Genomic DNA, 25,810 nt, shown 5'->3' on the forward strand with positions numbered 1-25,810 from the left:
ATAATAATACAATTTTGTTACACATACAATAAAAGACTAACAATTAATTACCCCTTGCTCAAATTATCATGTCATCCTCTATGAATTCTTCTACTGTGTAAGGAAGAACCATGGGGTTTATATGCAGCTTTGTGCTTATTGTGTCATTGACTATTGTTTTAAAACAAGGACAGTTGTAAAAGTACTCTTGCAGACTCGTGATGCAACCTTATTAGAGGCGAGACTCATTTTATGATTCATGTTAAGAAAGGTCATGGTATCCAGGTCAACTTTCTTTTAACTGTAACTCTATTTGTTTCTAACATCCGACTATACAAGAGACTTGCAGGAAGTTACATATTCATGTGGAAAGTGAGATTTTTATTGTGTATGGAGGGCAAATACATCAGTAATTGATGAAAAGTAAAGTTCGTATGTCTACTTATTTCATAAGTAGAAAGTGTCTAAAAATTCCTGTACCTAGCATTACTTGATGGAGAAGAAGTCAAGAGGGTTTCCAGCAGCCAGCTATCCAATAAAGAAGAGCAGCTGTGAATTCCAATTAAGCCATCTTGTAAAGAAGTGGAAGGTGGTTTGGGGGAATAAGCCAATATTACCCAGATCCACACTCACACTTTAAGTCATCAGAACATTAGAACATCATGACCGTGACAGGACCAAGAAAACAGGAAATTAAGTCAAAAATGAGAGAAGAAGCTGTTACATGTTGCCACAGCAACCAAACATATTAAGACAAGGAAATTACTCCAAGAAATTGGAATATGTTCAAGTATCCAACGGAGCAAAATTTAAATGGAAAAACAGTGATTTATTTTTTTTATTTGGTATGCGTATTCCATAGATCCGTACACGCGAGTGATTCACCTGTATGTCAATGATAAAACAGCAAAGAAGATTTCAAAATATTTGTCTAAGAAGAAATACGCATAGAACGCTTCAGCTAAGAAGATCCAGTGTGGGGAGTATACAGCACTCATACACACATCGCGAAGACACAGATGCAGAAACCAACATACACCCAACGCCGCCAACACCAGCTTCTCTTCACCGGTGCTGACCTGTCTCCACATCCAATCACCTACACAACGCGAATTCTATGCCAAATGAGTGAAACAAAAGTTGATTACTTTATTACGAAGTGGTACAAGATCCTGTTGAGTGAACGTTTATTGTGTAATTATCATATTTAAAGTTAGTTTTAAATGCTTACAAAAGCTAAGGCATATAAAATTATGGAAAATATACAACAGGTTGTGGAAACTCAAGACCCCGCTATGGCCATGAAAATTAGCAAAGAAGTGCCTGACTGGGTTGAGTTGATAAATTTAATCGAAGGTCAAGGTCTTAAGTTAATCTCAATTAAATGCCCAGAGTGAAGCTTTGAATGCTCAGTGTATGACTCTAAGTAAATGCTTAGAATGAAACTTTAAATATTCAAATGACAAATTTAGGATTGTTGAATGTCAAAGTTGACTCTCAAAGCAAAGAATTTAGTAATCTATGCAAATGCATGGGTGCTTTGAAGACTGAATACGACACTGTTAGTAATAAAGTAGAGAATTTAAAAGTAGATTTAAAGAACAAGTTGACAAATTCTTTGACCACACGTATAAATCACATGTTTACTGACCTTAGTCAGAAACAGAATGATACTTTTCAAGATTTATTGAAAATGTTAGAACTTGACATTGAGAACAAATGTAATAATGTAGAATCAGAACTTACTCAAAAGTTAGAATCTTTTGAAAATGTGTACAATATTAAATATAGTGATGTAAGACAGGGAATGAATACTTTGAAACAGAGTGTAGATAAGCATAATGAATTAATGCCAATTATCCAGTTGCAAATTACAGGTGTCAATACATGGGTGGACAATGTAGAAAGGAATTTCAAAGAGAAAATAGCTAACTCTGATGTTATAAATGTAATTAGTTTGGAGAAACAATTTGGAGAAATTATAGATTGAAAGGTTGCTGAGAGAATAACATCCTTTGGATCCTGATTTGTTTTCGGTCCACACTCACACTTTAAGTCATCAGAACATTAGAAAGGTTGACATAAACCCTTGCAACTTTTGTCTTTATGGAAACTCAAGGATACTTTTAGGTGGAAAATCTGAAGTTCTGGGCTTGTTGATTAGTTTATCTTTGTGTTGACCGCAATTTAATTTGTTGTCCAGTTGAATTCTAAGATATTTCAAACACAGTGATTCATTTATGGTATGATTATCAATGTCTCCAGATGGCTACATTATGTAATATGAATCTTTGTGAGATTATGTCTTAAATTATGTGCTATGAATGTAATGTAGGCATGTTCAACAATCATCTGCAATGGCCTGTCAAGGATCAGTTCAGGCATTGACTGGTTTGCTTCCAGTAGTAAAAATGATTACTGCTTTTGTAACATCTTTTGAACTCATTGGAATATCATTTCTAGAGCCAGAGGTGGCTCAGGACTTGGAAGAGCAGTTAAATGAAATGGATAGGTCTTGAAAGGAAGATTATCAGTAAAGGTAAAGCAAGGGTAATAGTATGTAGGCAAATTAAATCAGTTGATGCTGAGATAATTAGACTAGGAAATAACATACTAAACTAGTAGACAAGTTTTGCTATTTGGGTAGCAAAATAACTGATGGTGGCTGGAGTAGGGAAGATATAAAATGCACAATATATTAGCTTGCCAAGTCTAATTTTGTGGTTCACAAGGTCTCAGAACATACAACAGGAAAGTTTTCCTTGTTAATACTGTCATAATTTCATTTATGGGGTGTTGTGTGGTTTTCACAGTGAAGAAATCTTTAGAAAAATGAAACTGAGGGTCAATAAAAGAGCTCTCTTCAGAGAAATAAGTCAGCATTCTGTCATAGCTAACTTCCTCAAAAATGTTGAAAATTCTGGAATGAGCGAATTGGGTCTATAATTAAATTTGGTTCACTTACCTTTACTTAAATAGATGCTTGTTACTGCAATATATTTTAATCTGCCAGGAAATATGCCATAAATCACTATTGATTAAAAAGGCAACTTAAGTCTAAGTTTATCAGGTTAGCTCAGAATTTTAATACTCTGCCGTAAACACCATCACAGGCTATAGAGTTACTACTTGGTGGGGATTATATTTTTTAAATTAATGTCTGTTTGGTGGTGTGTGTGATGTCTTCTAAAGTTAGATTAATGCACCTGTTGTGTAACTTGTAAGTGAATACTGCAAACAAATGTAACGAGTGAATACATATTGTGGTATAATAACATATATAATCAAAAATTGAAATAGCGATGAAAGCAAAATTTCATCTCAAGCACACAGTGTAATTGCTTGAAAAGGAACTCGTTGAACTTATCTCATTCAGTGGATTTACAGACATTAATAACGAATACCCAAAAGATAGTGTGATCAGATATATACTTTAATCTCTCATATTGGAAAAGGAATTCTTTAGCACTACAATTAGGTCAAAATAATGTATGCAATGAAATACTTTTGCAACCTGGTTTAAACTAGTTAGATTCTGACAGAGCCCTACAGTGATACTGTGGAAATACTAATTACTAATCCAAGACATAGATAAAAGTATCTGTAAATGAAGGCTAATATTACAATTCAGTACTGTTCTACTGTGGAACCATTATTTACTAGTTTCATACATGAATAAAAGCATATATTAATGAATAAAAATATCAGTGTTAATAAAAAATATTAAGTAGACTAGAGAATGATAAAAAATAAGTGGCATGAAAAATAAAACCATCATATTGCACGAAAGTGAAAGACTGACTCTTCAAGCACTAAACAGTTACAGATGTGCAGTGTGAGTATTCCTTTGCCTCAAACAAGTGTCTTCAAGGCAGTCTAGAGATTGCCCCACCAGTTACAAAATAGCATCCTCAATAGAATCAACTGTGTTGTCTATTTGAGACTTTAACATCTCATACATACTGTGGTTCACTGCTCAGAAAATATAACAAGATTTTAGTCTAAGCAATCTGAAAAACTGGCCTATCAGTAGAAAAACTTTCCTCCCCCCCCCAAGTTTTGGGCCATTATAGCACAGCAGAAGATGTTACTGATATAATAACATTTGTGATTCTGGCAATATATTGCACGCTGATCTTGCAGCATTGTGAGGTCAGACACATTTTCCTTCTGTGTGTGCAACAGTGAGTGGTGCAGAGTGTCATGGTATGCACTCTCTGTAACATTACACTATGAAAATTGGAGAGGTTAAATTACAATGCTGTTTGTTTGGCCATAAAAACAACTACTGTCAAAGAATGATATTTGAATTCCAGCTTGTGATTTGGATTTGTCATATGCTGGTACAGCAAAATGTGTTTATTTATTCTGACAACTGACTCGAAACACACAAGTTTCTGAAACCATTCTCATGAAGCCATATTTGGAAATCTCATAGAATGCACTATGATTTGAATTATTATTTGGGTTCAACTCTTGTACTGTGTGCAGAAGACATTTATATAAAATTTGTCATGATATTGCCAGGGAAAATGAAGTTCCCTGCCAGCACAGTCAACTTCTGGGGTCTCATATAAACAAGAAAGTTTTTTCATTATATTGTTGCTAATACATGGTTATACTGTGCTTTATCCACCACACAGGTAGCCTGTCTTTCTACAGTGTATATATAATCTTGTGGCTTGATACAATAAAGTACTTCTGTATTAAATGTCTTGTGGAAAAACCACTATGCAGCATTTAACCTCAGACTCCACCCCCCCCCCCCCCTCCAATTTACACTCATCCATGTAGAAAGTCCACAGCTGAGTCTCCAGACAGTTCATCTCCTGCTGGTGTTGTTTTATTGAATATCTGCTGCTTTTAATGAGAAATTCAAATATGGCAAGATTATAAAAATTGGAAAAAACATTTTGAATCATTCTCTTAAAGTTAATTTTCCATTTAACTGGAAGACTTTTTCTGATACCTATTACACCTGAAAATACTCTATTTATTTTGACTTTACCACCTTCTAAACTTCTCTGTTTCCATAGGATTCAATTTTTTCATTGTAGTCCTGAAATATAACAATATTATATCCACTATCAGAAACATCATAGCATTTTGAGATAATTATATACCTGCAAAGTGTTCATAAAACAAATAAATCATGAAATGTATGTTTACCCATAACATATGGAAAAATGGAATGGAGAAAACTTAACATTGAATGTAAGTTGGACTGCAGTTACCATAATGGAATATAACAGATAGTCAGTTTCCTATACACAAAGCAACACATTGCATTTTACATATAATTTTCTGTAATTGTACCTCATTCCATTTGCAATTATGGAGATATATGTTTCTCTTTGTAACTGACTCAGAATGAATCTTTGCAGAAATTCACTCCTACAAATAGACATCACTGTAATTATATCATATTCATTGCATAACTGATAAAAAAGACTTTATTCAATAACTTTGAGAGATTATCACTAATGTTTCTAACATTAATAACAGGAGTGATAAAAAACTAGACATAATCATGAAATGAAATCATATTTCCTAAAGAGGATGTTATAAGACACACATAATAAAGTAAATCTTAATGAAATTCATTCAGATGTAATAAGGTCCAAAACACCTATTTACAAGGGTTCTGAAACTGAAGACTCACATTTATAAAATAAGATTACAAAATTGAAAAACCTTTTTCACAGTGGTGTGACATTCTCTCTCTCCTGGATACTGCAAATTTAAACTAGAATGAGATTGTGTAGGTGAAGATTTGGGCCATGTCGGTAGTTCCCATTTTGAAAGAGGAGTGGATAGCTTGATGTATAGAAAGGATCAGAATGAAACAAAGAATAAAGAGTAGGTACTTCTCATACATGAATAGCATTTTTATAGTAATGATACCTGGTTTTATTAATGTGATGATCCAACTGATTAAGTCAGAAAGGGCACAATAAGGCCATTATATCATGTCTTGAGTCAAGCCACCTCACAACTGTTGTAAGTGGTCCTTGATATACTGGGATACCAGCACTATGACAGAGTTGATGTCCTAACACATGTTCTATCAGGGAAAGATCTTGGGAATCTGCTGCCCATGTGGTTACCTCAACTTCATATGGACAGTTCATAGAGACACGTGCCATTTGTAGGTGAGGATTGTCATGTTGAAAAGTGGCTACACTATGCTGTTTCATGAGAGGTAAAATATGAGGGGACAGGATGGTTGTGATGTACTGTTGTACTATCAGAGTTCCATCAGTTACTACCAGCTGTGACCTTAAATCATATCCAGTGGTTGCCCACACTACAATACTTGACTAACACCACTGTTCCTCTCCAAAATAATTGGAAGAAGGACCTTGCACCAGTTTTTGCCATACTCTCTGACAATGGTCATCTGAGATGATGCCTTGCTGAATACAATACAACTTTGTTTTCACAGTCCATGTTTTCTGGTCACAGCACCACTCCAAACAAAGCCATTTGTGTTGTGGTGTTAATAACAGTCCACACCTGGAACAGTATTTCTCTAGTCTGACTGCTGCTAGCCTCTGATCAATGGTGTAGGATGACACAGGATTTTGCAGCACATTCATTGCTTGTTTTTGAATGGCAGCTGCAGATGCAAAAGGGTTACAATGTGCACAATATGGCAATCCTCCCTTGTGGTGGTCAGATATTGGCCTTAACCTTGATGACAAGTACAATTGCTGTCACATTCCCATGCAGTTCAGTATTGGGCCACTGTCACATCTGAAGGCCCCACAGATCTGGATAGTGCACAATTCAACCAACTCATCACATCAAGACCCACAATGAGGCCACTTTCAAATTCTATCAAGTGCTGACAATGCTGTTTCACAAGAGTATATGGTATCCTTGTGTCTTTCACAGTGATCACTCAACATGTGACACTGTTCCCGACACTTATCTAGCTCACCAGGGCTGGTAACAACACTAAATGGGAACATCAATGATGCTCTCTGGAGGTAGTTCTGCCTGTCACAGAGAATTGCAGCTCTAATCATTTACATACCCACCGATGATGTGTACATGTACTAAGTTACATTGACATTCTGTCATGTCTTTTAAGTGCTTCAATGTTTTGCTAGGCATTTTAATACAAACAAATGAAACTAAATGACAAAGGCAAGGTGGCATGTTCACCTCTAGTTTTATCATAAGTTTGTGATACAGTTTTGTATGAACTACTATTTAATCAACTGGAAATCCACACATATTATAAAAATGTATGTATGTGTTTGTGTGCATGTGTATATGTTCCACATCTCCTCCTAGACTACATGAATGATTTCAACCAACTTGGTACATATATCCCTTACTGTCAGACAACAATTTCTGTGGGGTAAGAACCACCTACCTACAATAGTTTAGGAGACGTGACATCATATACAATGAGATGGGTGAAAAACAGCTGCATCATGCCATGTTTTTAAATTTATTAATTCTTTGCTACTGACTCTACTTTCAATAAATTTTGCAAACAGTATCCACATATGCTGCTGAATGAACTTACAAAATTATACCATGTTACCACACATAGTTCAGGAGATATGGGGTCAAAGATTGAGGTAAGTGAGAAACTGCTGCATTGTGCATGATGTTGAAATTTATTACTTCTTTGCTACTCATTCTACTCACAACATATTTTTCAGGCAGTATCCACATATGCTTATAAATGTACCTACAAATTTATATCCTTGCATGACACATAGCTCACAAGATATGACATCTTAAACACTGAGATTGGTGAAAAACTGCTGCATCATGCATGACGTTTAAATTTATTACTTCTTTGCTACTAAATCTGTTCATAATATATTTTGCAATCAGTATCACCATATGCTTCTGAATGTACCTACACAAATGTATCATTGTATGATTCCTAGTTTAAGAGCTATGATTTGATAAACACTGAGATGAGTGAAAGAAATGCCAAATCCTGCATGAAGTTTGAATACATTTATTCTTTACTGATAAGAGACCCCTACAATCAAGTAAACTTAAGGAAATCACTGACACCTCACAGTGCTTTTTACAGCTTTCAATTGTGAAGCACAAATGGGTGTAAGTGAAATTGTCGGCTGTCTGTAGAGCTAGATGTAAGTGTTGCCTTAGAGACATTTACCAAATGGTGTTGTAGAAATGTGGAGCAGCTGCACCCAGCACACAGAAACTATGTCTCTTAGTTTGGATACAGTAGTTAAACAACTGTGCATTATACACATTTCTTTGTATTATTGTTCCTTAATTTCACAGGTGTTTTCATGAATACATGTAAATGAAATTTTTTCAATACTACATTGCAAACAAAGTTCATTTTGTTTTGTTTTCGTTTATAATAGAAAACTCGCAAAATGAATACCCAGGAAATTCTGAGTTTTTCAGCTAGTGTGTGATCATAAGAACAACAGAGATGAAGTAGTGAAGCCAACAGAGGATCAAAGAGGTAATAGTACAAGTGCTAATATAAATCCATGAATATCACAGAAGATATTGAATTTAACTAAAGAAAAGAGAAAATATGAGCTGCCCGGGGGAACACAATGGTAAGTGCCATCGCCGTGTATTTTGCGGTAGATGGCTAATGACACCACCTGTGCGATGCACAATGCAGTAAACTTACTAGTAGTTCCAAATTCTTTCAACAGATGTCAGGGAGGAGCTTAATGGTAAGCGCCACTGTCCGTCTGTTACAGAAACATAATGGTAAGTGACAGAGAGAATGGCGGCAAGTAAAAACATCTCTGAGATTGTGGCAACAGTGAACATGGCAGAAGACGAGGAATATACTCCCAATGATACTAATATCTTCGAGAGGGATCCAGAATACATTCCTAATGATTCAGATGGCTCAGAGCTATGTTATTTTGTAAATATACTGTCTTTAGTATGTTTCACAAACATAATGGTAAGTGCACGTACATGCCATTATGTTCCTGAAGTACAACTGAAAATTATGTTCGCCGACAAGTACAAGATGTGTACAGTCCAGATCAGTGGTGCGAGAGCATCAAGAAGTCGTCTTGCATATAATATGAAAAGAGAGGATTTCTATCAAATACGACACTCTAAAGAAGCGTTTGTCTTCAGAAAGAAGACAGTTGATGATCAAGATGTCAACCTAAGGAAAATATGTGGCTGGAAGGTGACCTCCGAATATCCATCATCTTTATTCATCAACGAGACATTTTGTCATGACATTTGGCATGAAATAAGCTTCAGGAAACGTGGAAGGCAAGGACCAGTTGCTACGCTTCGACTTAAATACAATGGGCCAAGGCTTATTGAAAAGAAGAAAGTTGCTGACGTCCTGTCACTCCTAAATTACATACCTCCTGTCCACAATGGATTTTTCCTGTCACTAAAGCCAACAGTTTTAGATGAAAAAGTCATTAGTAATGAGAGTGATGAATGATTCTGCAGTTTCAGTAAAGTGTTGAAGACTCACTGTAAAATTTAATATGTAATGTTCTATCAGTATGTGTTGTTAATGGTGTATGGTAATGTAATAATTTTTGTATATTTCATTTGTTTTAGTCAGTTCTGAGTTTCATTTATGTCTGTATAGTAGAAGATAGATGTTAGAATCACTACAGAATAAAAGGACTGTTCAAAAAAAAATTATTCAGATTTGCAGACCAATTGAAACTTTAGATGCGCTGTATATCGAAACTGTGGTTTTGGTGCTTACCATTTTGTTCCCCCGAGCAGCTCATATATTAAAAAAAGCAGTAAATGAAGCAGGCACAAGGGGATATAAAATGACTACAATATAAATTGATAGGAAGTGCAAAATAGTTAAGCAGGAGTGGCTAGAGCATAAATGGAAATCTATTGAAGCATGTATAACATGTATAACTATGGGAAAGAGAGATAACACCTTCAGGAACATTACAGAGACCTTCAGAAAAAGTAGAAGCAGCTGTATGAATATCTGGAGCTCAGATGGAAAAGGAGTAGTAAGCAAAGAAGTGCGTCTATACAAGGGGGATGAAAATGATGGCAGTATTACAGAAATGGAAGAGGATATAGAAGAAGATAAGAAGGAAGATATGATACTGCAAGAAGGATTTGACAGAGTGATGAAAGATAAGAAAAAAAATGCCCTGGGAGAAGACAACATTCTGTCAGAACTGTTGATATTCTTGGGAGACCCACAATTGCTAAACTCAGACTTCAACAAGAATGTAATAACTCCAGTTCCAAAGAAAGTAGGTGCTGACAGTTGTGTATATTAATGAACTATCAGTTTAATAAATATTGATTACTAAACACTGCCATAAATTTTATACAGGAGAATGGAAAAATGTAGAGGGAATATCAGTTTGCAATCCAGGGAAATACTGGAAGACATGAAGCAATGCTCATCCTATGACTTACCTTTCAGGATAAGTTAAGGAAAGTCAAATCTATGTTTATAGAGTTTATGGGTTTGGAAAAAACAGTGACAATGATATTCCTTTCAACAGCTGGCTGTACTGAAGATAACAGGTGTAGAATACTACTTTCTCTGCCTCGTGATGACTGGGTGTTGTGTGCTGTCCTTAGGTTAGTTAGGTTTAAGTAGTTCTAAGTTCTAGGGGACCGATGACCATAGATGTTAAGTCCCATAGTGCTCAGAGCCATTTGAACCATTTTGTAAAATACTGGTAGCAAAAGGTTATCTGCAACTTATACAGAAACCAAGCAGCAGTGATAAGAGTCAAAGGGTATAAAAAAGAAGCACTGCTTGAGAATAGGTTGAGACAGATTTATAGACTATCCTCAATGTTATTCACTTTGTACAATCAGAGAGCTGTGAAGGAAAGTTACAAGTAATTTGGAAAATGAATTAAAGTTCAGGGAAAGAAATAAAAACTTCAAGGTGTCAAAGACAGTAAAGACAGTAAAGAACTTGGAAGAGCAGTTGAATGGAATGGGCAATGTCTTTAAAGGAGGATTAATGATGAATATCAACAAAAGCAAAACAAGGTTAATGGAACATAGGTGAATTAATTCGGGTGATTCTGAGGAAATGAGATTAGGAAATTAGACACTAAAAGTAATTGATGAGTTTTTTGACTAGGCAGTAAAATAACTGATGATTTACAAAGTAGAAATGGCATAAAATGAATATTGGTAGTGGCAAGATAGTGTTTCTGAAGAATAGAAATTTATTAATCTCAAATATAGAGTTACATGTTAGGAAGTCTTTTCTGAGGGTATCTATATTGAGTTGAGCCTTGTATGAAAGTGAAACATGAATAAGAAGTGTTTTATACAAGAAGAGATTGGAAGCTTTTGGAACATGGTGCTACAGCAAATTGGTGAAGACTGTATGGGTAGATCATGTAACTACTAAAGAGGTACTGAATAGAATTGGCAAGAAAAGAAGTTTGTGGCCTAATTCGTCTAAAATAAATAATTGGTTGATAGAGTACATTGTGGTACATCAAGGAGTTGCCAATTTAGTACTGGAGGGAAATTTGGGTAGTATTAAAAATTAAAAAAGGAGACCAAGTCACAAGTATAGTAAGTAGGTTTGAATGGATGCAGGTATCAGTAGTTATTCAAAGATGAAGAGGCTTGCTTGAAATAGAATAGCTTTGAGAGCTGCACAGAACCAGCCTTCAAGCTGAATATGACAACAACAACTAGATGAATAGTTGAAAGTCTGTTACAGTCATACCTAGAAAGCAGATACCAAGTTCTAATTCACATATTGTGAAATGTGGTGTGCAACAAAGATTACTTTTGGACTCAGTACTGTGTGTATGATATTAAATGGCCCATTAACAATGCACAAAGGCAAGATAGTTAATGATAAAAATCATGCAAGTTCTTATCTGGGAACTCAATGAGCATATCTGATAATTAATTGTTCTGGTGTCTTAGATGACCTAAGGAGCTATTTTCAAAGTATTCACACCACAAACATGAGTAAAACAAATTTAATACAGTTCCAACTAAACTGTCAACCTAGCAGATGGCAATGTAATGCTGTATTTGATGATGGTGCAGAACTAAAATAGGATGAAGTAACTGGTTTTCTTGGTATTACATTACATGACTATCTCTCCTGAAAAAAATTACAGTGATCTTTTATTCCAAAAATTGATGAACAGAGTGCCATCACTAGTTGCTATGTCACAAGTTATGGTCTATGAAGAAATAGGTCTGCTCTATTTTACACAGATGTGTACATACATTAAATAAGAAACTGACTAACAGAAATGTGTTGTAGCCAATAATGTAGAGTGCTCAGACTTAAAAATACAGCAGTAAGGATTTGGTGATATTACAAACATAATGAGTAATGCAAAGGACTGTTCACAAGAAACTTACATATTCAGAAGTTACTTATGTTTTAAATTGAATTTTGATTTTCTTTTCTCAAGGCTGAGAACAATTCACAACCTGCACAAAAGACTAGGGCTCTAGATGTGACATGAAGCTCCTTCTTGTTCAGAAAGTTTAGAGAGTTCTGAAACGAAAGACATCATGTGCCTCCCTGAACACCACATTGTTTCAGGATTAGAGAAGTTAAATATAAAAGATTGCACACTACCATTTCACTTGTGTAGAACTAAAATTGAGAAAGGAGGACTTGTTACATATATTAAGACAGAGCACTAGTTCAAAAACATTGAGGCACGATTTTGTACCGATCATCACATAGAAGGGTGTGCTTGTGAATTAATACTGCAAAATAGTTCACCTTTAATTGCAACAATATATAGATCTCCACTGGGAAATTTTGAATTATTTATGAGGAATTTGGATCCTTTACTACAGTATTTGTCAGACAACAGAAAGCCATTAATAGTGTATGATGATTTCAATGCAGATTTCCTAAAGGATTATGATTGGATGAAAGATCTAAAAACTTTAATTGGATTCTACAATTTAATCTCAGTAACTAACTTTCTAATGTGTGGATAAAGAAATAGGACCTTAATTGATAATGTTTTCTTTGATGAAACTCAAAGCACAAAAATAACTGTACACTCAGTGACAAATACTGTCTCTGATCATGATGCTCAGTTGGTTAGGATAAATAAGATAGTTCCTTCCTGTGTTGACACTCATCAGTGGAAATCAATTAGAGTAGTTAAGGACTAGAGAATAATTTACAAGAGATGTCCTGGGATGAAATTTATTATGAACCAAATGCTGACATAAAATTGTCTGTTCCATGATAAAATCATGTCATATTTGAAAAATAGCTTTCCTCATTAGCTAATCACAAAGGATATTGAAAACCCATGTAAAAAAACTGAGGACCACTAGATGGATTAAAGTATCTTGTGAAAGAATAAGGCAAATCTATCTGCAGGTGAGAACAAGCAGAGATCTTGTGGTAGTTGCACACGACAAAAATTACCCAAAATTACTAAGGAAGCTTCTTAAAAAAATCAAAGAACATGCACATTGTGTCAGAAGTAAGTAATTCTGATGACAGACTTATGGCTATATGGAATGTACTTGAATGATTGTCAGGGCAACCAGACACAGGACAGAACAATATCATTATAACAAATTAAATGGAAGTTTTATAAATGGTGAGTCACAGGTAGCAAATTTGTTTAATACCCATTTCTTCAATATAGTAGAAAATATATGGACAAACAGTTCAAGAAAAAAAATCACAACACTATGTTGAAAAAGCAGCTCTCAAAATTCAATCATATGAACATATCACCTCTGAAATTATGAAAATTGTGCATTCTCTCAAAAATAAAAGCTAATATGGTTTTGGTAATGTTTCCAACAGTGTACTAAAGACTTGTTCTCACATGGAATATGGAATGCATCACTAACTGAAGGCATTTTCCCAGAGAGATTAAAATATGCCATTGTTAAACACCTCTATAAGAAAGTTGACAGGACAGATGTAAATAACTACTGAAGTGTTTACTAATGTCATCATTTTCCAAAATTTTTGAGATGATGTATTCTAGAATAGTATTCCATCCGAGCAACAACAATATTCTCAGTAAATCAGCTTTTGTGTTTCAGAAGATCTGTTCTACAAAACATGCCAGTTACAAATTCACTCACCAAGTTTACAAGTGGTAAATAACAAAATAACACTAGATGGCATTTTCTGTGGCCTATCTGAGGCATTTGTCTACATGAATCACAATATCCTCCTAGATAAATTGAGGTTTTATTGAACTAATGGTATAGCCAACCAATGGATAATGTGATATCTTATCAAAAGAATGCAGGAAGTTGTACTTAGTAATTCAAACAATGTATCCAGGGGAGATTCTTGTAACTGGAAATAAATAATGTATGGGACTCCTGAAGGCTCAATCTTAGAAATACCATTGTTCCTCATATATGTAAATGTTCTTCTATCTAATGAACAACAAGCAGAATTGGTTGTTCCTCCAGATGACACTAGAACTGTAATCAATCCAAGCACACATACAACAGAAGAAATGGTGAACAATGTTTTTGAAAGTGTCATTGACTGGTCTTCTGTGAATGGTTTCACTCACAATTTTAAAAAGACACAACACATTCAGTTGTGCACATATCAAGGAACTGCACTGATAAGTGTAAGACAAGGCAAAAAAAAATAGAAAGGGGGGAGGGCAACTTCAAAATGTCAAGTTGACATTATTTGCATAATTTCATTCAGTAATGTCATATGGAATATTGTTTTGAGATAACCCATCTGAAAGAAAGAAAGCCTCAAAAGCATGCTGTAAGAATGATATGTAGTGCTCACCCCTGTTCATCTTGTAGATGTTTGTTTAAGGAGATGGACATTTTGACTACTGTTGTCATATATTTATTCTTTTATGATGTTTTGTTGTAAGTAATCCACTGCAGTTCAAAAGGAAAAATCATATACATAATTACAATACCAGAAGAGAAAAATGAGATTAATTACTCTACATAAAGGTTGTCTTTAGCACAAGAAAGGGTGCACAATGATGCAACCAAAATTTTTATCACTTACCCAGACATATAAAATGCCTGAACAGACAGTAAAGTAAAATTTGAAAAAAAAAAAAACTGTAGGAATTTTCTCCTTGACAACTCCTTGCACTCTGTAGAAGAATTTTTATTATTGTAAATGTAAAAGGTGGTGCGTAGTAATTAACCAATATTAAGCTGTATTTACAAATTAATTTGTGATGTGTATGTAAATGACTCATTCCACATCATAATGGATCATTCTGCAAATGATCTCTGGAACATGAAACTAACTAATTAAGTAATGAAACCATGCTACTCCCCTTGAACTCTATTCCCAGGGGTGCAAACCCATTCACAATTTAGTGGAAAAGCAAATTTCTGTACCTACTGCAAACATGGATACTGTCAAATATCTTGTATCACATTGGAGGTATTTTGTCTTCCATCTTCAAATATAGAAACCGGGCAGCAGATCTTGTACTTCAATTATGTTTTGATAGATCAGCAGCATTGTGTTCCAGAAGAGAACTTTTTTATAGCTATGCTTTCTTCTGAAAAGCTTTCATTAGTTTATGGATGCAGTCATTGTTTCTTTAACTGATTAGACATAATAGGTGTAGCATAAATGATTCTTTTTTTGTCAATAAGGTACATAACTGTGCTCTGTGATGTCAATAAGTATAGTTTAATTAATAGGTGTAAATGACTTTCAACATATCACTGAAAGACAAAGAAATAAGATAAAAAGAAAGAACTGACAGCAAATTTGCCAAAAAAATAACATCAAAATTGGCAGGAACTAACACAAAACTGGGAAAGAATAACACCAAAACTGCCAAAAAATAATGCCAAAGCTGGCCATAGAATTAAACAATTTTGTCCTTCTCTATGTCTGAACTGGCTAGTTTCACAGGTGATCCTAGCTCAGACTGGATGAGATATGGCTGTGATACGCCTGGTACTTTTATACATATATGACCCATGTGGTAATGGGGTTGAGAGTAAATGTGGTACAAAGAAAAAATCAGGATATTTTTTAGATTTGGTTGATGGCCAATTACCTATTTAGGCAAGATGGAAAGGAATTTTTGGAAGAAAATCCCTCAATTTAGGGCATATTAAAAACATGGTTGAACCCCTTGTGCAGGATGTGGTTAAGCTGCTCCACTCTGCACTGATATCAGATAATAAGGTGTGCATTTGTTTCCAGTTAGTGGAGGTAGAAAGAAGGGATGGAAAGAATCTTAAGAGAATTTGTGAATTTGATCCAGAAGTTCTGTTTGTAGACTATATTTGGGTTGTGGCACTAGACTGTGAAGGGTTTGCAGTGGTTTTCGCATACTGAAATTGTTCAAACCACACTTCTTTCAGTTCCATAAAATCAGGCATCCGATTCAGTTAGCTCCTATCTCACACTCACTACAACCCGCTTTCATGAGTGGGATATTCTTAGGTAATTTTCTAAAGCGGGCAGCTTTAAAACAAATTATCCTTGAGGTATAAGTTAACATTCTGAAAACCTGTGAACCATTTGAATAGAGGATAGCATTTCTTTTTGCACAATATATTTTTATCATTTATTGTTGCCTACAAAAAAGCAAATAAGGCAGCAAATTTTACTATACATTATAAAGCAAGAAGTTGTTATGCTACATACAATTCATAAAAAATGTGGTGCAAGAAATTAGTTCGTTACTGAAATTTTATTGTCTCTTAATTGGTTAATGCAAAAAAAAAAAAATTCTTAGCTCAAGCTTTCAAACATATCATAATAGTACTAACAAGATAACCACAATCACTACATATTTTTAAATTTGGTTTCTTGCGTTTCTCACAAACATTATATTCTTCAAACATGTGGTCAGGAATGTTTCTATTTCAGATAGTTTTCTTGGGATTTATCTGAACAACATGGCAGTCCAGTTTATGAAGAAAGTTAGTCCCAAGATGCTGTTATCTCTGTTGTGTCACCCTCGTAAGTGTCTTTGTTGTGATCTTTACTTATTTTCTGGGGAGATGTATAGTCAACAGACTTGAGTTTTATATCACTACTCAACTTCTGAGTTTCTTTCCTCTGTAAGTAAAACATCCACCTGGAAAAGATTGTTCATACACATTAACTCTCCATGGAATTTCTTAAATTATGGTGCAAAGAAAGCAGTAACATGAAAAATTGAGCATATCATTACAGAAAACACTGATAAAAAGATAAAGCCATGCCATATACCCATTTGTACTACACTAGTCAGTTGCAAAAAGACATCAAAGTGTAGCAACTCATCTTTGTCATCTGATGTTGTCCACTGTGTGTTGTTGTCATGTTTGTCCAATGGCAATGTGTATGCTATCACAGATGACATTGCAGCAACAGTGCTTACTCTCGGAGATCATTATCTGTTTCAGCCTTTTAAGTGACACTTCTAAACTCATGCAAAATGTCTCCCAAATGTCCATAAGTAAGATGAATGTAACTGCTCACTGTTCTGATAAATGATGTTATTGTTCTACGCAATGCAGGGAGTGAATAAATCACACACTCTAGGACAATTGGAAGATATACGGCCAACAAAGTTGAGCAGTCCTAATCACAGATGCACTGACAACTGGTGGCCCCAACACGACCCAAGCCTAAACAACTAAGGTGTAAGAAGAATATAGAGTATCACAATTAGCCATACATTTGTCAACATTCTGACAGAACAATCCCATACTATGGTTTATTCAAATTGAGGCAAGTTTTCATTATGCAGGAATTACCACTGATTCAGCAGTGTTTCCCTTGGTAGGGGGCCAACTAGGCCATCAAATGCCCATGAAAATTCAAGGTATTATAACTGCACTGCTGTCGGAAGACTCTAACAGGAGCCTAAAATCTTAGCTCATCTGAAAATTAGCCACTTCACAAGAAGACTGCCTCTGACAAGTACTCATGCAAGAAGCCATTCCACTACATTTGGCCCTTTCAGAGCAAGGTGGACATCAGTACTGTTCCTGACAACCTGTTGCATACTACATACAATATGGACAACTGTCTATCACAACAAGTGAAGGCAATCATAGCATACCAAACAGCGATGTCACTAGACTCCTTTGCCAAAATTATAGACTGCATACAAGAGGCTATCACTCCCACATGAGTTGGTGCCATGGCAGAGCCATGCAGCAGTACAGCACCAGTAGTCATGCTTACTGATTGTGATTCACTGGCAGAGAAGATAAGACATTCTATGCAAGCAGCTCTACAAACTACTTTTTCAACAAGGTCCAACAGGGGCAGAAGACATTATCATTTCAGTTCCAAGAGCGACCTCAATTTCTAATTTAGAACAGTCATTATGCTTGTGCTATTGAAAATTTGGTGAACAGATAGACAAGTGAATAAGTCCATGCTCACTCCCAAGCACCAAAGTCAGACAATCTTACGCACAGCCAACTGCCAGGCAGGATCACAGTGCCTGTTTATTAGTGACAGGAGGTATGGCCTGAAATAAGTACACTGAAGCATCAAAGAAACTATTATAGGAATACATATTGAAATACAGTGATATGTAAACAGGCTAAATATAGTGCTGCAGTTGGTAACACCTATATAAAACAACAAGTGTCTAGTGTAGTTGTTGGATCAGTTACTGCTGCTAAAAAGGTGGGTTATCAAGATTTAAGTGAGTTTGAACATGGTGTTATAGTTGGCACATGAGCAATGGGAGACACATCTCCGAGGTAGCAATGAAGTGGAGATTTTCCCGTATGACCCTTTCACGAGTGTACCGTTAATATCAGGAATCTGGTAAAACATTAAATCTCTGACATTGTTGTGGCCACAAAAAGATCCTGCAAGAATGGGACCAATGACAACTGAAGAGAATTGCTCAACATGGCAGAAGTGCAACCCTTCTGCAAAGTTCTGCAGATTTCAATGCTGGGCCATCAACAAGTGTGAGCATGCAAACCATTCAATGAAACATCATTGATAGAAGTGATATGGGACTCCTGATGTGTCTAGATATGAATCTGATGGGTGACACATAAGTAAGCATCCTGTCTGATCACCTGGATCCATTCATGTCCATTGTGCATTCCGGCCTACTTGGGCAATTTCTTCAAGACAATGCAACACCCCACATGTCCAGAATTGCTACAGAATGGCTCCAGGAATGCTCTTCTGAGTTTAAACCCCTTCGCTGCTCACCAAATTTCCCAGACATGAAAATTATTGAGCATATCTGGGATATGCAATGGGCTCCTCAGAAGACATCTCCACCACCTCATACTCTTATGGATTTATGGACAGCTCTGCAGTATTCATGGTGTCATCCAGCACTACTTCAGACATTAGTCGAGTCCATGCCATGTCATGTTGTTGTACTTCTACATGCTCAAATGGGCCCTACATAATATTAGGCAGGTGTACCAGTTTATCTGGCTCTTCAGTGTAGTAGATACAGGTTCTGAATTGAGCATATTCCATGCACCTTGTTGCATTGCTGTCACCCAGTGATCACATTCTGCTTAACAACTGCTAACAATGCCACAACATTGACATATGTAACTCAGCATATGGAATTGGACTTGGAAATACACTGTGCGTTGATCTGGGACTTCATCATCACCAATGTCCCAGAGTTAGATGATGGTGTGGATTTCCAGGCATACTACCAGCAGATACTAGACGTAGCAAATTCCTGACTCATGAACAGTGTGGCTGGCCTGATTACACAAGGGTTATGCTGCAGCATGACTGTACAACATCCCAAACTGATGCAAGCAAAGGACTGTTAGTACACTTCTATATTGTATTGTGCCAGTTTCCTGCTCTGACTAGGACACTGCAGCTCTGAAACAGATGCAGCCTAATACTGTGCCTTTTATCAAAACCACAGATGGACCTCCAGTATCATGCAGGCTTAGATGTTTAGAACTGAATCACCTGGCAGTAGCTAAGGCCAAGTTTGGCACTATGTTAAAAGAAGGCATTATCTGACCATTGAGTGGTTCAGGGTCATCTCCACCGTACTCAGTTCCCAAGAAGAGTGGAGCATAGCATCCATGTGCTGATTATGGTGTGCTTAATGTAAATACCATACTAGACCATTACTGATTCCATAGTTATGAGATTATAATCATGCTTTATATGATGTAATGATCTTTAATGTGCTCGATTGTGCCAAGACTCATTCTCAGACACTGGTGACAGAAGAGGTTGTACCAAAAACAGCAATTATTACAACATTTGGGTTATTTGAGAGCATGGTAAAGTCTTTTGGTTTACACAGCACAACCCAAACCTGGCAAATATTTATTGATTCTGTACTACAAGGCCTACCCTTCTGCTTTGCCTATTTTGATGATGTCTTGATCTTTTTGACCAGCAAAGAAGAATATCAACAATACCTAATAAATGTGTTCAAACTGTTGGAACAGTATGGTGTCATTTTGATCACAAACAAATATATATTTGGCTGCTGAAGCCAATTTTCTTGCTCATCATATATATTCTGCAGGGTTCCATCCCCTACCAGATAAGGCTGAAGCTATTCTGTGAATACAGAAACCAAGCACTGTCAAGAAGCTACATTGGTTCGTCAGAATGCTAAATTTATATCACTGGCACCTCTCACAGGCAGCAGAGCTACAAGAACCCTTAACTGCAGCACCTTCTAACATGAAAGGAAACTCTCTGATACAGTGGGCTGAGGCAAAGAGCTCTGCCTTTGATGCCACAAAACAAATCATGGTAAACACTGCACTTCTAGTGCATCCTGCACTTGATGCACCCTTAGTGATGGTCATTGATTCAAGCCTGGCACTTATAGGTATTGTATTACAACAATGGACAGATGGCTTATGGCAACTGCTGGCCTTTTATTCTCATAAACTTTCATTATCACAACAAAAGTGGAATACTTACTATTGAGAACTTATTGCCATATACAAATCCACCAAATGTTTCTAGCCCCAGATAGAAGTGAGAGATTTCACTATCTATATGGACCAACAATTTTTAACATATGAATTGAGGTGGAATATGAACTGTTCACTATGACAATATAGTCATATGGAATTTATGGTGTAGTTTACCGCCATCAGACATGACTATGATATGGACAATGTGATAGATGACTGCCTTTCATGAGTCAACAGTGTTTTGAGCCCCACTGACTACAACACATTTGCCCAGGCACAATGGACTGACCAAGAACTTCACACTTTCCTGAATGACGTCAACTCGGCACTACAGTTGTAACTCATTAGTGTCCCTGGCACAGATATTAAACTATATTGTGACATCTTGCAACAAAGATCCCAAGCTTTCCTGCCTACTCTATTTTGCAGGCAAGCCGTTGACAATTAACACAACTTCGTTCATCCCGAGGGTCATCTGATGTTCTGTCTGATGTTGAAGTGCTTTGTCTGGCCAGCAATCAATAAATACTGTCATGAGTGGATGCACACATGTATGCCAAGCCAATGCACCAAAGCATCTCACACATATATGCACCAGTGGGCAAATTCTCTGACACCACCTCATGTTCCGTGCACATACATCCCAATGTTATCGACCCATTATCTCCATCAAATGGTCAACAATACTTATTGATTAAGACAGATCATTTCACTTGAAGGCTGGAGGTAGTACCATTAGATAACCCCAATTCAGAGACATTAGCCTCTTCCATTGTCTCCACATAGTTATAAAGATTTGATTGTCCACAGCATGTAACAATAGTTCATGGCCAGCAATTTCAATCAGAGTTATTCACCAAGCTTGCAATTTTCTTTGAGTATGTCCATCATAAAACCACATGTTAATATCTAGCAAGCAACAGTGTGATAGAGCAATGGCACTGCTTGCTCAAAGCTGGTCTCATATGCTGTAAGTCAACTTGGGACGACTGCTCTGCTGTTCTTGTTAATTGGTCTATGAAATGTTTACAAACCCAAGATAGATGCTTCATTGGCAGAATTGGTTTTCAGTGAAATAATATGTCTTCTGTGTTGATTTGTTGACACCAATTCTCTGCAATCTGTCATGCAAGATCAGTCAGACTTTCTATGTCACTTGCGTCACCCCGTCACTTATTTTTGTCTGCATTAATGATCCTCGCATGGTACACCACCAAGCTATGTGTATCATTATTTGGCCAACTGTTCACACATAATGCTATGTGCAGACAGCATGAAATCTTCTCTACAAGCTCCATACATGGACTCACACCGTGTGTTACAGAGACATACGATATATTTCCGTCAAAGGCAAGACCACAACTGTCTCCATCAGCCATTTCAAACCAGTGTACATCTTTCACCATGTACTGCTGGCTGTTGTTTCAGGATGGCAGCTCCATCTTTCTGAGACAGCAGTGTAACTGCAATCTCGACCTGAAACTCAACTGCAGCTGCAAGTTCAACAAGCATTCACTCAGTTCCACAACGAGTGGCGACAAGCCACTCTGTATGGCATGTGCTTTCCCTGCCTGTTTCAGAGGTGATGCTCCACTACCACCATGGGGACTGATTTAGTGCCACATCATCATCATCTGTCATTGTCTTCTGTGTGTTGTCATCACATTTGTCTAGTGGGACTGTAATGTTGTAGCAACAGTGCTCTTTATTCCTTGCTTTTTGCTTACTCTATGATAGAGATTGTTCATAGTTACATAATAGATTGACTACTGACTCATTGTTAACAGTCTCAACCTCTTTGGAGTTTCAGTACACCACCTTCAGCCCTTAGAACTTTGATTCTCAACCTTTCTGACACAATTACCCATAAGTGCAATCAGATGTCAGCTGGTTCCTTCTGCCCCCCCCCCCCCCCATCCCCCCCCCCACCCCACCCCCCCACCCAACCAGTTCCCCCAGTTATCATTGTTAACAGCCAAATTAAATCTAGAATGGAAAAGAATTTTCTTTGAACACTTTTATTTTTGAAAGGATGAAAGGTAAATGATAGTTTTTATGGGTATCTTGTTAAATGAGGAATTAATGAGTCAATCAGACAATTGGTACTGCTTACTTTTAATAATCTTTATTATTTTACAGTATGATGAAGCAACACATCATGAGTGCTACTCACATTCTTAGAAAAGAAAGCTGACTATTCACAGTTAGAGTAGACACCTGTTACAAAATTTTATTCCTCTGCACCCATCCTCCACCATCCTCTACCATCACTTGCTTCCCAACACCATGTGCAACCAAGTTAAAATGTGTGCATTATACTTATTGTTGTTAAATCACTTGATTATTGGGCTCCTTACTTATGAACTGGCAGAAACTTGAAAACTTCAATCTATCATTTCTTTGTGTCTCAACAGTACGCTCAACAGCAGTGAAGTGCTATTACATAGTTACTGTTACAGTGTGTCCTCCATCAGTTCATATATCTGTTGCTAAGTATATAATGAAACAATTTCTGGTCCATTGCGGGAACTACCTACAGCTCGGAGAAGTCATTTTCATGAGATTTTTAAGCATATGTGATATATGTGTCTCAATCTAAATGTCACAGATGCATTGTACAAAATATATTTGTAAGGGGTGAACTATGTGAAGAAGATGTTGTTCATACATTCAATTTACAAGCTGTAACCTCCAGCATGCTATGTTATCCATTAATGCTAGTATTAGGAAAAATGTTAATTATTGATGACTTAAATAGTCAATATTTCAGTCATACAAAATAATGATAACAGTAAGGATCTATTAAAAATTATTTAGTTTTGTGACCAAAACACAGTCATACACTTTTTTCTGTAATCCTCATAAAATTTCGTTTTATCCATCAGGGGGAATCACCACCAAGTTGGGAACCATTGTCCAAGATGGTATGCTACATGTACAGGAGTCCCATTCCAGCTCACAAATTTGCCTAGTCAGATAAAATAAGTAGAACACAGATGAGTGCAACTTATTGCATTATTAACAATATATTTCCCCCATACAGATAGGTTTTCTACCAAGTGACTAAATTTTAACTGTTGTTGTTGTTGTGGTCTTCAGTCCTGAGACTGGTTTGATGCAGCTCCCCATGCTACCTATCCTGTGCAAGTTTCTTCATCTCCCAGTACCTACTGCAACCTACCTCCTTCTGAATCTGCTTAGTGTATTCATCTCTTGGTCTCCCTCTACGATTTTTACGCTCCATGCTGCCTTCCAATGCTAAATTTGTGATCCCTTGATGCCTAAGAATTGAATTGAATTGAACTGAATTGAATTTTATTTGATCCTGTAAGATTACATTGTGTACAGTAAATGTACGTGTAATATAGGACATGTCAAAGTATTAAAATTCTTCATCACTTATTTTTCTACACCTTTAGCTTACATTTTTACATCACTGACAATGAGTAACAATATATACAAATTTAATGGCATAAGTATTCTGCAACACTGTAAAACTCTTTTTCAATGAGATAGTCTTTAAGTTTCTTTGCAAAGTCATTGTGAAGTACACTATCTTGCAGGGTTTTGGGCAGACTTCTTAGTAGTCTGATACCAGAGTACTGGGGTCCTTTTTCTAGCATTGCCAGTCGGTGGGGTATGCTCCGTACTTCATTCTTCTTTCTTGTATTGTGGGTGTGTACACTAGCATTTGTAATCCAGTCCTCACTACCTTTTGTGATGTACATTATTGTTTTGTATATATACAACGATGAAAAAGTTAAGATACCTAAATTCTTGAAACAGTTTCTGCATGTTTCAGAGGTCTTTCTTCTTAAAATGGTCCTAATTGCTTTTTTTTGTAATGTGAACACTTGTTTTGTCTCTTGTTTGTTTGAGTTTCCCCACACAGTCACTCCATACTGTAAGTATGGTTCGAAAAGTCCATGATACACTGTACACAGAAGGTTCTTGTCTGAATACTGTGATAGCTGCATCATTAAGAATATGACAGAGCTCAGTTTCTTACAGACATTATTAATATGTTTTTTCCATTTCAGTTCATTATCCACAAGAATACCTAAGAATCTAGCAGATTCTACTTCTTCCAGCCTTGTTCCATCAACCTCTAAATCCATGTCTACAGCCTTTTCCTTGTTTTTAAACACTGCATACATGGTCTTTTTTAGATTTATAACCAGTTCATTTTCCAACAACCATTGAACTGTGACATTTGCAGATATGTATGCTCTTCTCTCAAGCTGTTCAATATTTTGGTCACTATTTAGTATTGTCATGTCATCAGCATACAATATTTTCTTTTCTTCCTTCTCAACACCTATATCATTAACAAATACATTAAATAACAATGGCTCCATTACCGAACCCTGCGGCACTCCATATCTGATGGATTTGGTTTCTGATTGGTACGAGTTTCCTAATGATACATACTGCTTGCGGTTGCACAAGTATGATTTTATCCATTCACCTGGTTGCCCCCGAATGCCATAGTTGCTTAATTTTTGTATCAGCATTTCATGGTCAATGGTGTCAAATGCCTTTCAAAGATCCAGAAACATTGCAGAGACAACCTTTTTCTCATCTAAGGACTGTAAAATGTATTCTGTTAGACTGACAATTGCTGATTCTGTAGATTTACCCTTTCTGAAACCATGTTGTGAGGTCATGAGAATGTTATGTTTGTCCAAATAGTTAACTAATCTGGTATACATAAGCATTTCTAGGATTTTTGAGAAACCTGATATCAGTGAAACTGGTCTGTAGTTGTTGGGATCATCCTTACACCCTTTCTTGTACACTGGCACTACCTTTGTTATCTTCAGTTTTTCTGGAAAAATTGCATCTCTGAAAGAACAGTTTGCTATGTTCAGCAGTGGTGTTATTATCTCCTCACATACCAGCTTTATTACATGATTTGATATTTCATCATCACCAGCTGATTTCTTGGACTTCAGTTTCTGTATAGTTTTCCGCAATTCATCTTCCG

At 36.3% G+C, this 25,810-nt stretch overlaps 1 protein-coding gene across 4 annotated transcripts in view; it reads right to left on the minus strand.

Annotated features, from left to right (window-relative positions):
- The window catches only part of LOC126263063 (proton-coupled folate transporter-like), a 266,917-nt gene that overhangs the window by 111,217 nt on the left and 129,890 nt on the right, over positions 1-25,810 (minus strand). Inside the window, exon 1 of one of the 4 annotated variants that reach the window (XM_049960042.1) lies at positions 16,702-16,849. The exons of 2 other annotated variants lie outside the window; for them this stretch is intronic. Coding sequence is in view for 1 of the 2 variants with exons in the window: in XM_049960037.1 (XP_049815994.1) it covers positions 16,856-17,012 (157 nt within the window). In the remaining variant the exon portion in view is untranslated. Of the gene's footprint in view, positions 1-16,601; positions 17,013-25,810 lie in introns of those variants that run through there. One more of the 4 variants, XM_049960037.1, reaches the window with a different exon arrangement.

Source organism: Schistocerca nitens, chromosome 6, assembly GCF_023898315.1.
Source record: "Schistocerca nitens isolate TAMUIC-IGC-003100 chromosome 6, iqSchNite1.1, whole genome shotgun sequence".
Lineage (NCBI taxonomy): Eukaryota > Metazoa > Arthropoda > Insecta > Orthoptera > Acrididae > Schistocerca > Schistocerca nitens.